At 36.1% G+C, this 16,839-nt stretch overlaps 1 protein-coding gene across 1 annotated transcript; it reads right to left on the bottom strand.

Annotated features, from left to right (window-relative positions):
* Window positions 1-1,461: 1,461 nt before the first annotated feature.
* LOC113079470 (GTPase IMAP family member 7-like) lies at window positions 1,462-6,942 on the bottom strand. Its single transcript, XM_026251734.1, has 3 exons — window positions 6,930-6,942; window positions 3,088-3,153; window positions 1,462-2,942 (listed from the first exon to the last, which is right to left on the bottom strand). The coding sequence occupies exons 2-3, from the start codon at window positions 3,143-3,145 to the stop codon at window positions 1,552-1,554; spliced, it is 1,449 nt and encodes a 482-aa protein (XP_026107519.1). The 5' UTR covers window positions 3,146-3,153; window positions 6,930-6,942; the 3' UTR covers window positions 1,462-1,551.
* Between the last annotated feature and the right edge of the window lie 9,897 nt (window positions 6,943-16,839).

Here is a 16,839-nt window from a genome sequence, read left to right as displayed (position 1 = left end):
CCAAGAATCCTTCCTCCTGGAGCCAACAATTGTCTATGGTGGAGTACGCCCACAATACCTTACCAGTATCTGCTACGGGCCTATCTCCTTTTGAGTGTAGTGTAGGGTACCAGCCACCAATTTTTCCCAGTATGGAATCCGAGGTTGCGGTCCCCTCCGTTCACGCCTTCGTCCAGAGGTGCCACCGCACTTGGACCAGAGCCCGCGAGACTCTACTCCAAGTGGGGGCGCGCACCAAGGCCAAAGCCGATCGCCACCGGTCTAGGCCTCCCGTATACGTCGTAGGTCAAAAGGTGTGGCTTTCTACTAAGAACATTCCTCTCCGTTCCGTTTCTAATAAACTGGCTCCCAAATTTATCGGCCCGTTTACTGTCACCAAGATCATTAGTCTGGTGACAGTCCGCCTCAAACTCCCTCCGACGTACAGGAGAATTCACCCCGCCTTTCATGTATCCAAAATCAAGCCTGTATTTCATTCTCCCATTAATCCGCCTACCCCGGTCCCTCCCCCGCCGCGTCTCATAGATGGGGAGACCACTTATTTGGTTAATCGCATTCTGGACTCTAGAAGGAGGGGGCGCGGTTTTCAGTACTTGGTGGACTGGGAGGGTTACGGTCCGGAGGAGAGAAGTTGGGTGCCTGCTAGGGACATCCTGGATCATTCCCTTATCGAGGATTACAATCGACAGGTAAGAGATTCTGGGGACGCCAGGACGCCTCGCATTTGTCTCCTGTCCTCCATTAACGCCGTCACAGTATCTGAATAAAAAAAACACTATAAAAGCACTTTACAATTTTTTTCAATTCTTTCCTTCAGAGATAAAAGCAATAATTTTATTATAACATTCAAGAAGCACAAAGTCACGTTTATGGACTTTTTCATTATCTTTTTTCCTCCTGGTGGAATGACCTGCCCAACTCAATCCGAGCAGCTGAGTCCTTAGCCATCTTCAAGAATTGACTAAAAACACATAGTTTATTTTCATTTATTATATAAATAACAAAAGCAAAAAAAAAAAAAAAACTCTAACACTAGCTTGCTCTATTCTTTTTCTATTCTATCGGTTTTCTTTTTATTCATTATATTAGTTAAAATCCCATGCTACGTGTACTGTGTTAAGCTAACTGAGACTTGTTAGATTCTGATTGCTTCCACTGTCATCTTTTTTAAGTCGCTTTGAATAAAAGCATCTGCTAAATGAATAAATGTAAATATTTTTCTGCCGATAATTAGTTTTTTTTTTTCACTATTTTCATCTTCTGTTTTCAGATACAAAGCTCAGAAAGGACAAATGGTGAATCTTTATGCTTTACCAAATGATTAGAAACTTAACTTTGAATCAGATACATTCAAATTATTATTAATTATAACTCCTTAATTATTCTTTCAACCACATAAACTCCTGAAAAAACCTATAGTGCAATAAAAGAATTATTTACACTGTTTGACATTGTTGTCAAAATGAGTTGGTTATTGTTTTGACTTACAGTTAGTGTGCTGAGCCTCTGTATAAAGTTCTGTATAAAGTTCAAATGAGTTTCTGTATAAAGTTAAAAGAATCTACCTCTTTCTTTCTCCTCTTCTTCTCTTCTTTTTCGTTCCTGTTGTTTCTGTTTTTCCCATTCCTCTTGTTGTCTCTCCATCTCCTCACGTATCTTTCTCTCTTGTTCCTTTCTTTCTTTAATCTCTCTTTTATATTGTTCTTCTCTCTCTCTAAATGCCTCTTCTTCTTTTTGTCGTTCCTGTTGTTTCTGTTTCTCCCATTCCTCTCGTTCTCTCTTCAGCTCCTCTCGTATCTTTCTGTCTCGTTCCTCTATGTCTTTAATCTCTCTTTTATATTGTTCTTCTCTCTCTCTAAATTCTTCTTCTATTCTCTTTTTCTCTTTCTCATAATTCTGTGTTTTTTTCTCCATCTCTATCTTCATTCTCTCTTTCTCTTCTTCGTGTTTGAACTGAAGTTCTTCTTCCTTTCTCTCACTTCTCTCTCTCTCTAGTTTAAGTTTCTGATCATATTCATCACGTGTTTCCTTAACTATATTTCTCCATTTCTCTTCCTCTTCTTCTCTTCTTTGTCTTTCCTGTTGTATTTGTTTCTCCCATTCCTCTCGTTCTCTCTTCAGCTCCTCTCGAATCTTTCTTTTTTGTTCCTCTCTTTCTTTAATCTCTCTTTTATATTGTTCTTCTCTCTCTCTAAGTTCTTCTTCTTTTCTCTTTTTCTCTCTCTCATAATTCTGTCTTTCTTTCTCCATGATCATCTTCATCTCTTTCATCTCTTCTTCTCTTTCTCTGACGCTCTCCATCAGTATTTTCTTCTGTATTTCTCTCTCCATCTCTCTGAACATCTTACATGAGTAGTAACTCCCTCCGTTCTCTTTCACCATGTTGTCTATCTTCTGGAGTAGTTCAGTCACCTGTGTTCGGTCTCTAGTCTCTTTATTATTGAACACATGGAATCTGTTTCCACACTCATCAATCAGGTTTTCAAGGCCAGATCCAGGATCTGCCAGATACTGTTCAATAGTTTTTTCATTCAGATCATCTCCTCTGGTGAAGAGCACTATGGTGTACATTAAAGAGTTTTCACCAAACATCTCTTGAATGATCTCCACTGATTTTGCTTCTTCTTGAGTGAATCGTCCCAATGGTATCAGTAAGAGAAACACATGTGGTCCAGGCAGGATCATTGGGATGCAGTTTCTGATTTCTCTCTGTATTTCTTCATTACTGAGATCAGTATCAAACAGTCCTGGAGTGTCGATCATAGTAATGTGTCTGCCATTGATTTCAGATGTTTCTCTCTGACACTCTTTAGTAACAGATTCTTCAGAAAAGTCTGATATGAAAACTTCTCTTCCTAAGATGGTGTTTCCAGTTGAACTCTTCCCAACTCCAGTTTTTCCCAGAAGAACAATCCTCACTTCATCTTCTCTTTCTCTTGAATCTAAAGATATACAACATGGAGAAACATTATGTGATAATCATGTTGTTTCTCTGCATTTAATTTTACTGTTTTGTCTCACAAATGTGTGTAGACTTCAGCAATCATGAAAAGTGTGTTTAATTAATGCAGATTTTACGGTCATTACCTTGTGACTGAAGCCACATCTTTAATGAGTTCATCAGTTTCTCCATCTGTGTCTCCATCGATGTCTCTGTGGAGAAACAAATAAACACTGTTTGACTAAATAATCTGCTCCAATTTCTCCAGCAACACAGACACTTGTGTGTTTGGACCAATCATGCGGATCATAGTGTAGCACATTATTAATGTGCTAAATATTATCTGGATCTTCTCTAATTCTACTTTGTCTTCATTAGTAAAGAGACTAAGAAAACAAAAATCTTGCCTCATGCTCTCAAATCTCTTTTTTTTCTCCGTATATTAAAACCTGACCAGTCATGATAACATGCTAGATCCAATTAGTTCATGCCCAGTTTCTCATTGCTCTTCTGCTCTTTCTATGTTGTTGAGTGTGCTAGGCTTCCAGCTATATGCAAACAAAGAAGTTCTCTCATGTATAATGATTTAAAAAGCTACAATTAAAGATTTGGTATATATTTGGTATCTGAAATATATCTCTGTTTGTTTTCCACAGAGGAAATAAATCATAGTTAATTAATAAACCATTGGTTTGTTATATCGCCCTTTTTCCTTATATACCCGATATGCCGATGGTTGTTAATTGAGGAAAAATCATCTGATAAATATCGTTGGCTGATACATTGGTTCTTCCCTTGTGTTGCGGGAGAGAGGAAAAAGGAGTAGCTGCTTTAAAGGGATACTCCACCCCAAAAAGTACATTTTTGTCATTAATCACTTACCCCCATGTTGTTTCAAACCCGTAAAAGCTCAGTTACATAAACTCTTCTTTTCGCTACGGCTCTCTGTCAAACGAATCGTTTGATATAACCGATTCTTCTTAGTGAACCCGTTGAACCAGTTCACCAGATCATACTGAATCGTTTGAACCGGTTTGCGTCTCCAGTAAGCATTAATCCAAAAATGACTATAAGTTATTTTCTTTTTAAGAAACTGTGACTCCATGTTGTTTCAAGCTCATCATTCTGCACACAGGATGCACATTCTGTGCAATCAAAGATTATTTTATTCTGGAAACAGATGCCAGTAACTTCAGAATCAGGGATGTGCTGTCTCAACCGCAACAAGGAGAGGAGCACCTACTAGAAAATGGACGTCGGAGCCTGATGCCAACCCGTGTTAATTTTGACAGTAATTTTTGATTTAGTCTTAGTCTTTAGCTTGACACGTAAATGCTTAATAGTCTTAGTCACATTTTAGTCATTTGAGTCTTATATAGTTTTAGTTGATACTTGTAGTCATTACTTTTAGTCAAGCTGCAGTTAACAACATATTTTTTTATGTAGTCTTCAAACAAAAATAGTCATTAATTTTTCTCTCTTTAGACCAAATCAATTAAGCTTATGATAAATTTGAATCAAGGATTGAATTTGGAACAACATGAATAAATGACAATTTTCATTTTGTTATTTACGTGAGATACGCTACACGATAGACATTTGTACTTCTGTATGTGTATTTGAGCACTGTCAACTGATCGCTATTGCTAAAACACTATTAGCGCAATTCCGCCTACCCACCTTCACTAACTTTAAGTTAAGCAAAAACAAATGGTAACTCCCGGGAAAAACAGGACATCTGGTCACATCATTCCTACCCTTTCGGGTGCTAAGGCCATTGTTTCAGATCGCTAGTTCGCTTTTTGGTAGTCTATCCATTGACTGCGGCTCCCATACTGAGACTAGTATGCGAATGCCTCTTATCCGATTGCAATCCAATGATGGACACACATTTTCAAGGACAAGACAGTAGCCTATAGGATGTATTTTGAATGTTCGGTGGACCTCGGATAACATTATAGTCCCGTCTCATTTTGTTAAAGAAGACACAGCATATATTTCGTCATAGTTTTCATCATCAGATATTAGTTTTATCTCCGTCAGCATCTCATCTTCATCACAAAAAATGTCATCTTCGTTAACACTGACGCCAACTGAACAGAATTACTGCACCACACTGGGAGAACTTTTAGCGGTAGTGGAGTTCACAACACATTTCCATCAGTATCTGCTGGGCAGATCCTTCACTGTACGCACAGACCATAGTAGCCTACATTGGTTAATAAGAATGAGAGAACCGGAGGGATGTGGCTCGAGAAGCTTGGGGAGTATGACTTCAAAGTTGTTCATCACCCTGGGCGCTGTCATAAAAAAATGCTGATGTGCTTTCCCAAAGGCCATGCCAATCAACTTTCCCAAGCAACCTTAAGAATCCCACCTTGATTAGCTCTCAGCTCTGTCACCAGGCAGTCCAGTGTGACAACAAACCTATAAATAATGTACTTGCAGCTGTTACCACAGAGTCTTGTGGGGTTAGTACAACCTGCCATCACTGCCTGTACTTCTTCATTCTCTGGGTGGACTACTGAAGAACTGAGTACTGCCCAAGCAGCAGATTCTGATATCACTCCCATCAAAAGGTGGATGAAGGAAAGCAAGGAACGAGCCTCTTGAGAAGATGTGTCACTCTACAGGCCACAAGCAACCTTAAGAATCCCACCTTGATTAGCTCTCAGCTCTGTCACCAGGCAGTCCAGTGTGACAACAAACCTATAAATAATGTACTTGCAGCTGTTACCACAGAGTCTTGTGGGGTTAGTACAACCTGCCATCACTGCCTGTACTTCTTCATTCTCTGGGTGGACTACTGAAGAACTGAGTACTGCCCAAGCAGCAGATTCTGATATCACTCCCATCAAAAGGTGGATGAAGGAAAGCAAGGAACGAGCCTCTTGAGAAGATGTGTCACTCTACAGGCCGGCAATGAAAGCCTGTTGAAGTCAGTGACAAAGACTGTACCTAAAGGATGGCATTCTGTTACGATGTTACTACCTAAATGAGGGCCCTGAGTTTTACAGCCAGATTATCCTGCTGCAAGTTTTCCGGAAAGATGTCATGCACCAGATGCATAAGGGGCCAGTGGGTGGACATTTCAGGGTGGAGCGAATGCAGTCTCGGCTGCAGACCAGGTATTATTGGTACAAAATGTGAGTCGATGTTTCACTTTAGGTGTTGCACATGCACCAGTTGTGCTGCAAATGCTCGACCATTAAAGAGGCCTCAAAATCAGGAAGTTTCTCCCAGACTATGGGAAGAAACTTTATCCTGCGACATCTGGATGACTTAGTGTACCGGATCCAGAGAAACCTTAGGACCAAAGTAAAAGTCGTTCAACATGACATGCTCAAACCATACCATTCTTGGCAACCCCTGGAGGACAGCTGGGTGTTTAAAGACTCTTCTTTAAAGACTTTAAAGAAGAAGTTTGGCCACCTCAGGAAGTCCCTGTCCCAGACCTGGGAGTCGATGGAGCTGAACTTGACTTTTTCACGGAGGAAACCAGAAATTCCGGTGGCCCAAACAGTGTGTCGATGACGGAGCAGGACACAGAGGATGTTCAGTGGAGAGAAGGTAGCACGATTCAACAGGATTTAACAGGGACTGTTCTCTGCCAAATCAGGGGTAGGCCGCAATGAGTCAGGAGATCAATTGTACCTCACCTCAATTGTACCTTGCCACAGCTCTGGTTCTGGTTCTCTGACTGTACAACACAGCCCCACAAGCCGCAGTTACATTTGGGATCATTATATTTTAAATGCTAGTAATGTCATGATATCATTGTAAAAGGCGCGTTAAACAGGATATGAAACAGCCGACAAAGTAAAATTATCCAAAAAGTAGCCTAACTACAGCGCACACTCTTCATTTTATCAATGGAGTCACAAAGTGACCCTCATTTTTCTCCCTGTCATTTTCTGTCTCTTGAAGGAAAAAATAGTTCATGATCATACTCTTATCGTTTTATTATGAAAAATAATGAGTAACAAACCTCCTCCATCACTTCCTGTGTTTGTGTTCTCACTAAGGTCAGATTCCTGATTCTTTCCCAGCAGAACATCACTAACTGAAAAGAAAAATCAATAAAAAAGCACAGCATAATCATCAGTGAACAATATAAACATTTAAAAAATCCTAGAATTAGCAGATTAGCAGAAGACAAGAAGTAATGTTTAAAAAAAAAATAACCAGAAAAACCTGTAGACCCAGATCTGTACGGACATGTTTTGTGGTGGTTTTATGGAGGCTTTAGTTTATGTTATGATGCCTAATATTTTCTTACACTGCATAAGTTGGTCTAACTATACATGTAAAAATATGGGGGTCTTTCTCATCAAACAGTTCACCACTGTCCAACATCACATTCTCTGTCAAATAAAGCGAGACATTAACTTGATCAATTTAACTGTTTTGGTAAAGCTGCACATATGCGAGTAATTCACAATCATGTTTTTTTTTTTTTTTTCTTGTTTTTTTTTTAGTAAATCTCAACATATTGGGACTAATCATTATTTTCATTTTAGGGTAACCTCTACTTTTACAGTTACAACACAAAAGCTCGGTTTTACAGACAAGTGTATTTCAGAATTCATTTACTTACTGTTAGGACGATCCAGTTCTGGACTGTGTCTGTCTGCTGATGCTAGAGAAGACAAATCACAGACATACAGAGAAAGAGAACAGATGGTTTATCCATTATAAATTATTTATTAAAGCCTGCATGCACTACAAAGCTTTGACTTCACAATGTTTGCATTTACCAACGAACTGAGTTCAGAACAGTGTGCTGCTGATCAGAGATCATTGATATCAACAATCATTTGATTGGTGACATTATTATTTTCCTTAACTTCAGAACATCTACAAATTTCACTTCAACTCATGATCTATAGCCTACACAAAAATATTAATATTAATATCATGGGCAATGATAATAAAAGAAACCTCACGCAGAAGTTTAGTTACTTCCTGGTGTCCAATGGATTAAACATAAATATAAGACTGAAGTGAAATATCATTCAATAAACTAAATGAAGTAAACAACTCTATGTTTGCTAATATTTCATATATACATAATAAATCAATGAAACGTGGCTGCATTTATTCGGATCCAAATAGTTTCTTACCTGACGCCATTTTTACACCTGAACATATCGAAAGAAAATCTCTGATAGAGAGCTGATCTGCACAGCTGTTGAGTAATATTCGGTAAAAACTGTTCCCGTGGGTGGAGTTTACGTGAATAATCATTAGTTCTCTTGTTGTTGCGCAAACTAACGAACTGAAATATCAGCGCATGCTCCTCAAATCGCTGGCTTTTAACTGATTATTTTGAACAGGTAACGAAGTGTCTATATTAAGCACTGAATCACTGCAGCAGTGTCAAAACAATGCAGATTGTGTAATATGATAAATCATCTGTAAGCTGTTTTGCTTGATCGATTAATCTCGGAAAGCGACAGGAGAACAAAGTTTGGCTGAAAAAAAAAAAAAAAACATTTGGGTTTCATTGTATGTAATAGTTGTAAAATGTGAGAAACAGTTTTGAATGAGGTGTTCAAATGTTAAACATTATTTACACAATGGATCACTATTCTTAAACATGACATGATGAGGTTGTTTTTCAGTGCCTATATGGTCAAAGAACAAACACAATGTATGCTTAGATATTATATTTATTATTACAGTATTTATTAGTAGTAGTTCTTTCTCAGATTGTCTAAACCGTTTAGCTCTGGATTTGACTGTTAACTAAATGCAATAAAGAAAAATGTGTCCATTTTAAAAAGACAGTTCATTTAAATATAAAAATTAACTCACATGTTCTTTCAATGTTGTATGACTCATTCTGTAGAAGATACATTAAAATCTTCTAATAGGAGAAAATATGTGGCAGAAGTAAATGTGTATTTAGTGTGACTTTAATTATTACTTTACCTGATATACCGAATAATTAAAGAAATATACTGATGGCACTGTGGAGGCTGGTAAAAACGGCTTATTAAAAAAAAGATTAAAGATTAAAGAAAGCATGACACAGGATGCTCAAACAGATTTAATTAAGACACAGATTAAATGCACTGTTGCATTGTAAATTACCTGTTCAAAATAATTCATTAAACAAGAAGCGATTTAAGGAGTGTGCGCTGATCATTTCAGCTCCATTAATTTGCGCTGTTGTGAACTAATGAATATTCATGTAAACTCCACCCACGGGAACAGTTTTTTCACAGAAACCGAATATGACACAACTGCAGAGATTGTAAAAAAATAATAATAATATATATATATATATATATATATATATATATATATATATATATATATATATATATATATATATATATATATTGACATGTTTAAATCCATTTATTGAATTTCTTTAATCCAGAAATTAATCACGGACGATGTCTACTTTAGTTGTTCTGATGAACAGAATGAGAATATTCAAACTCATAGAATTTATATATATGGGGTCTTGTGATTAATCTGAATAAATGTCACATTCTAATCGCTGAATGCAGACGCGCTTCTGGGAGAGGTTTGTCTTTGTGAAACTCTGCCCGAGGGTAGTGCTCAAATGAGCTTGACTCATTTTACTCAAATGTTGAATAACAGGATCTAGCACAAGCACAGAATTTTCTGTATTCTTACTTTGTGTTTACTACAGTATGTGCAGAAGTATTCAAGAACGTTTTTTTTTTTTTTCATCTTGTTTTGTACATGATGATACTTGTACACATGACAGTTAATGACTTGAACTTGATTTGGTGAAAATAAACATAAACATTAGGCCTAGTGTGTCCAGACGTCCTGTTTTTCCCGGGACAGTCCCATATTTCAGCTCTATTTTTAGTGTCCCGACTTATTTTGAAAAAATCATGTTTTGTCCCGTATTTCCACATTTCCTCAGGACTGGGTGATCAGAGCAAGTACAGTAAGTGTTCTGTCACGTGAGAACAGCCTAATCAAAGGTAACTAATCTTGTCGTAGTACAAAATTACCATCCAATCACAATTTGTTATTTATTGCAGTAAGTAAATGAAGGAATCAGGTTGAAAGACGATCAATTCGATCATTTCTCCTTGAGCCTTTATTGTCAAAAACACACACAGCTGTCAAAATCTCCATCATGTGCACTATCTCACGTAAATACAGTCGGTTATGGCTTAAGTGACGTAAACAGCTGGTTAAAAACCGGATATATGTATTATTACATTAATTCGGTCTTAAAGGGACAGCATCCCAATTACTATAAATACTTGTCTGTCTCATTAAAGATAATTATACAACGAAAGATGTCAAATTACTTTATACATGTTAAACCTACGGTATTCGAAAGATATTTTATTTGTATCTATTGTATTTGTCTTATGGTTTGTAATTTTCTACTTTATTTTTATATAATAATTATAGATAAATGCCCTCCATAAGTAAAGTAAATACAAAATTGTTTTCTCTGCTGTGGAGTCAAGATATTTGCAAATATGATTAAAAGATGAATATGCAATAAAACTACAGAATGTCACATTTTATTTTTAGGTCTTTGGACACATACATGTTTACCAAAAAAAAAGGACAGCACTTTTAGAGTTCATCCCAATATTTGATGTGAACATAAGTTTTAGAACAGTTAAATGTAAGGCAGATGTAAAAGATATCAAATAAATTATAAAAAAGATTACTTTCAGAGCAGAAATTAAATTCTGAAGAAACAATGATTTTGTTTTATACAACATGTATAAAACATGTCTTCTCTTGTGACACAGAGGCTGAAAAAACTTGAATGTGCTTCAGTAAAGTCTTCTGAATACATGGCAGAACACACAGGACAAGATACCTCACAAACAAATGAAGGAAAACACTTAAAACACAGAAAAACACAAACAAAATGATACTTGGGTGATTACCATTACAGATGACACAATTATGTTATTACATAAACAAACGGAATTATAGTAATTATATATATATATATATATATATATATATATATATATATATATATATATATAAATATATATATATATATGATAACACTTTAAAATAAGGTTCATTGGCTAACATTAGTTAACTGTATTAGTTAATATGAACTAAGCATTCACAATTGAACAATACTAGTACAGCATTTATTAATTTTAGTTAATGTTAATTTCATCATTTACTTATGCATTAAAACAAATGATTGTTAGTTCATGTCAGTTAATACATTAATGTATGGGATTTTCCTTAGTTGTCAGTTATAATCATCAAAATTAAAAGAAATAAACATTTGAAATATATCAGTCTGTGTGTAATGAATGAATATAATATACAACTTTCACTTTTTTTGAATGGAATTTGTGAAATAAACTTTTTTTATGATATTATAATTATATGACGAGCTTCTGTATATATAAAGAAGAAACCAAACCAATGTATACTTGACATTTGAAGTTAAACTTTTTTTCTTATAAGAATATGACATGCAGTAGCTTTAAACAATGATAAAAAGATATTCAAAACATCATTCAATGTTTAAAAAAAAAATCTAATAATCTTAATTACAATTTCAAAGGAACAATCAGCAGTTATGATTTGTCTGTCTTAATCTTATAATATACCATTAACAAGTAAAATTATACAATTAACAAGTAATTACATTTAATAAGTAATTAATCTGAAAATGAATCTGTACAAAAGATTTGCTATTTTTTTAAAGATAACATTTCTTTCTATAAAATGACACTAAGTATTCCTGCATTGGTCTTACCTTGGCATCCATAACTGCTGAAGGTGAATCCAACTCATTCCCTAACTGTGGATAAAAACAAACATAAAACAGGATCAAATTTGAGAAATCGTTTCATAGTTTCCATACGTAATTATCCATAATTTAAATTACTACTTACATTACCACTACTCCGATTCATTTCTGTCGAAGTAGATGCCACTACTTCATCTGTACGTTCTTCAGGATCCTTTTACCTAAAAAACAGCTGTCAGTTGTGGCTGTATTAGTATGAGTAACACAAAATAATCGTCTTCAGCCAATTAAAATATTAGTATGAATAGCCAAGGTAGACAAACTATGATAGGTTCAAAAGTAGAAAAATAAAAATAGTTTTAAAGCGGAGATGCTTCTCAAAGGAACAATCCAGTGGACTGATGTGTAAAGTTGAAGTCACAACGAAACAATCACAAATCAACCAAGATATCTTACCAACATCTTTATATAGCAATGAGTCCATTCCTGAATATGTCTCCAACAATAGTTTAGATATCTGCTGGTAATAAACATGCCAAACTCTATTAAGATGAGACTTGCTTGATAAGAAAATCACACTATTAAATATAGTGAGACTAATTATATATAGTGAGCCTAATTAAGCTGAATCAATACATTATTTAAGGCCTGGTTTCACAGACAGGGCTTAGCTAAAGCCCAGTCTAGGCCTTACTTAAATTAGGATATTTAAGCAGGTTTTATAAAAATGCCCGAGAAAGCAACATTATTGCTGTGCATCTTGAGACAAAACAATGACACCAAGATATTTTAAGATGTAGGTGCAAGTTATTTTTAGTCAAGACAGCTCAAACATGCATTTAGTCTGGGACTAGCTTTAAACCAGGGGTAAATCTCAACTATGCCAGCTTTTAGATCAATGAAAAGTCATTTGTAAAACTTGAAGTGATCAGCATCCTCTGGGATGCAACAGTCCTCCGTCCTAGTCCAGCCTGCAGAAGAATCAACTCATCTGAGGATTTTGGGGTCCGTTCAACACTTCTGTTTAGCAGGAAAAACTGGATGTGTGTTGACCTAGAATTAATTTTTTTAAGAGTTGGGATAAAGCCTTTTCATGCCTTGAAAAGACCAGGGAATGCTCTGAGAGGAAAACATACATACACTCACAATATACTAGAACCATTTCAGTCAGGTTTTAGATCACTTCCTAGTACTGAAACCACTCTGCTCAAAGTAACTAATGATCTTCTCCTTACACTAGATTTAGGTGATAATTTTGGATGATATTGATGGATCTTAGTGCTGTCTTCGACACCATCAATCACAACATCCTCCTTCCTCGCCTTGATCAGCAGGTGGGCATAAGGAGACTGCATTACTTTGGTTCAGTTCCTATCTCAATGATAGGACTTCTGCTTCTGTTTCATATGGGGTGCCTCAGGGGTCCATCTTGGGTCCTATGCTTTTTAGCCTGTATATGCTCCCACTGGGTGACATCATAAGAAAGCATAACATCTCTTTTCATCTCTATGCGGATGACTCACAGTTGTACTTGCCTCTAAAATCTAGGGATTCAATACAGTTTATTCTGGTCTGTCTCGAAGACATCAAAACTTGGATGGTTAACAACTTTCTCCCGTTAAACAGTGACAAGACAGAAGTGATTATTCTTGGTTCTCCCAAGGCAAGATGCACTGTGGTCCAACATTTAGGAACTTCACCCCATTTATCAAACCTTATGCCAGAAATGTTGGTGTCATTCTTGACTCAGAACTCTGCCTCGACAAACAGATTAGTTTTGTTGTTAAAAATAGTTTCTACCAGCTCAAAATGATTTCCCACCTGAAGTTTTTTAACAAACTTGAGAAATTTATCCTTAGACATTTGCAGTTAGTACAAACGCAGTAGCGCATCTTTTAACTGGCACTATGAGGCGCGAGCACAACACCCCTATTTTGGCCTCCTTGCATTAGCTCCCAGTTCCTTTTAGGGTTCAGTTTAAAGTCTTATTGTTTGTTTTTAAGGCAATTAATTGGCTTGCCCAAACCTATATGATAACATTGTACGACCATACTCAGTTCAAAGGTCACTGAGATCTAGGGTTGCCACCTTCAATACAGAAAAATAAGGGACGCCTGGGGGGACACCCCTTGAGACTATGAAGACCAAAGGTCCGATGACGTGCCAGTGGTGGTAAATCACAACTTAAAATATGTTTTCATAAAAATCTGAATTTCTAATGAACTTTACTAATTGTATGAGGTGGCGTGAACACAGATTTTGGATAAAATATTTGTCATTGTTTCCAGACAGTAACACCATCTAAACAGTAAAACCACATAATAAATAACCGGTCTACAAACATTTCTAAATTCATGTAAAACACACATTTTTCTTTATTATTATTATTGTTAAGTTAATCCATTTTATATATTTTATTGTTAATTCTACAGTAGCCTATTGATCAGTAGTTAGACAGTTTGAGTCTTTTCATTGTTTGACTGATGTAACTATACTTGTTATGGCAAAAACAGTGAGAAAAAAATTTCATCAAGTGATGGTTATTTGCTGATGTTAAAAATTGCATCATAAAACGATCTGATCAACTGGTTTAATCTGGAGTTTTATTTATGCTATTAATTTAGTATTAGTGTCTATAGCAAATGTGTTGCAATGCAGATCTTGCAGATTTTTATCATATGGACTTTTGTCTGTTCTTTTACAATTACATTATTCATGAACCTCAGAAGGGTTAGACACGCAGACACATCAATAATTAGTGTATGAATCTCAACAATGGTAACATGCTTCATGCCGCAATGCATTCTGGGTGATATGGATGAGTTTTGTATGATGTACCCAGAATACATTGCAGCATGAAGCATGTCACCATTCTTGAGATTCATACACTGAATCTTGGTGTTCGTTTGACAAAGAAAAGTACTTTTATTTTTCAAGTCCTTGAAATTATCTGCTTTAAATTCGGCTGGGTCTCAGACTCTTGACCCAATGAGTAACTTCAATAAATAATATGCAACTAACCCCATACATTAGATTGGGTGAAACCAGAGAACCAGAACACATATGGGATGATGTCTTAATCATCAGCAAGCAACCAGCATCATCTAATCACATGTTATCTTGCTGTTTTTACCAACACTTACCACCATTATGGTGACAACAAACCAAATTATTACTTTAAAACAAACATCAAAACCTCTGCTAAAAAAAGCATCTGTTAAATGCAGAAATTTAATAATGTTATTAATAAATATTTTTAGAATGTTTGTAGAGAACATTATCCTATCTTTTGAGAGAACGTTCTGGGAGCAAAAATAAAACTACCCGCTTAAAACATTGTTAGAGCAATCCATGGTAATGATCTTAGAACATGTTTAGAACAAAACAATTCTAGCTGGGAAGCCCCACAATAATGAGCAAAAGAAAAATAATAGACTTAACAAAAAATGCATCAATAAATGTGATTTTAAATAAATTATTATTTGTGAATCATTATTATGAAGACCAGCAGCAGAAATAACACTGTAAATCTGACTCACCAGAGACAGTAACAGAGACACTGAATCTGTACATGGTCTCTTTCCTACTTCTGATGGTTACGTCATACACTTCTGAGTCTGTGTTTCTGGTGTTTGTGATGATCAGAGATCCAGTCTGATGATCCAGCTTCAGTCTGTCTCTGAATCTCCATCAAGAACATCACATGTGGAGAATCTTCCAGTGTCTTTATCAATTTCAGCTATACGAGTCTCTGGGTGTCCACATGTCCAGAATACCTCATCATTTGTCTGTAGTTCAGTGTTAGTCTGTAGAGAGACTGAATCTCCCTCCATCACAGACACTGGCTTCACTTCATCTGAATCAGAAACACACCTGAAGAACAAACACAGACAGAGTTTGTCACAGATTAAGGTGAAGGTTTACTGAAGTAAACAGTGTCAAATGTAAATCTGGGACCAATAATATCCAAACAACAAAACGAAAATGTTGATTTTGAATAAAACCCATTTGCCGACACAGGAACTGAAGTTGATTTGAGCTGAATTCATCCACAGAAAACTCTTCAGATGAGAATCACGTCACGACTGAAACTAAAGCTGCTGCTGTTTGAGCTTCACTGTTTTTATAGAAAGGATATTTAGAAAAACACACACACATATTTGAGAGAAGAAAATACACATTTCAAACTCACCAAGCATATTCCACAAACACAACCAGAAGCAAACTGTGTCAAACATCTTGAGCGGTTTGAGTCCACAGATATGAAGAGACAAACTGGATCAGTAATGAGAGATGAGACAGATGAGCTGATGTGAGGCTGCTCTGTAGTAAAGTGAAGTCAAACTCTCCTGTCAGCTAAATAACCCTCGATTTATTCAGCATTGATGCACAAGATCATCAGCTCTTCTGAGGTTCCTGGAGATCAATGCTGTCATTTTCAACAGAAATAAGCTGAGCCAAATATAGATGTTAAAAATGTGTTAAAGCAGTGTTTGATCCTGAGATCCTGAGAGTCTTTGACTCTGGTTTCTCCTGTAACTGTCTTCAGTCGGTTTGTTCTTCGTGTCTGATCAAATAGTTTCTCCTCTCAGACTGATTTCACAGATTCTCCGAGAAGGGTATTCCTGCACAACCGGAGGCTGCAGTTACAGGACCGCAATTCTGTGACCGCAGCTTTAGGACCCTAGTATTTTTGTGACAGTGCCACCTACTGTACTGGATCAACACTAATTAAAGATGGACGACATGGACAGCAACCAGACGGTGAGTATCGATATTTAATTAAGTTTTATTTTATAACGTTTAAACGGTGCAAAGTTTACATAGTGAGAACTGCTACCTATGAATAAATAATTAATTCCCACCAAATTAAGAATTTGTGAGCTAGTTTTATTAATTACTACGACGTTAATTCGTGGCTATGATTTCATAAATCCTAATTGTGTTTTAATGACGAAGTATTATAAGTGAATCTAGCCTGCACATTAATTAAACTTATCAGATGACAAGAGCATGGTTGATGTAAGGTTTGTAAGATTTACCTGCAGCTTAATGTATTAGTGTGAATACTGGCTTAATAGTCGTTGTTTTACCATATTTAGGTATAAAATATATTTCATAATTAAACTGCACTAGACTGCCTAGTTGCAGTATG

Source organism: Carassius auratus, unplaced genomic scaffold, assembly GCF_003368295.1.
Source record: "Carassius auratus strain Wakin unplaced genomic scaffold, ASM336829v1 scaf_tig00028197, whole genome shotgun sequence".
NCBI lineage: Eukaryota > Metazoa > Chordata > Actinopteri > Cypriniformes > Cyprinidae > Carassius > Carassius auratus.
The sequence above is the reverse complement of the archived record's forward strand: the minus strand, read 5'-3'. Positions and strand labels throughout refer to the sequence as shown.

Coding starts and splice junctions, on each gene's coding strand:
- LOC113079470 (XM_026251734.1), bottom strand. CDS start 3,145: ATGGAGACACAGATGGAGAAACTGATGAACTCATTAAAGATGTGGCTT. Junction 2,943..3,087: donor GATGTGGCTTCAGTCACAAG/GTAATGACCGTA, acceptor GTATATCTTTAG/ATTCAAGAGAAAGAGAAGAT.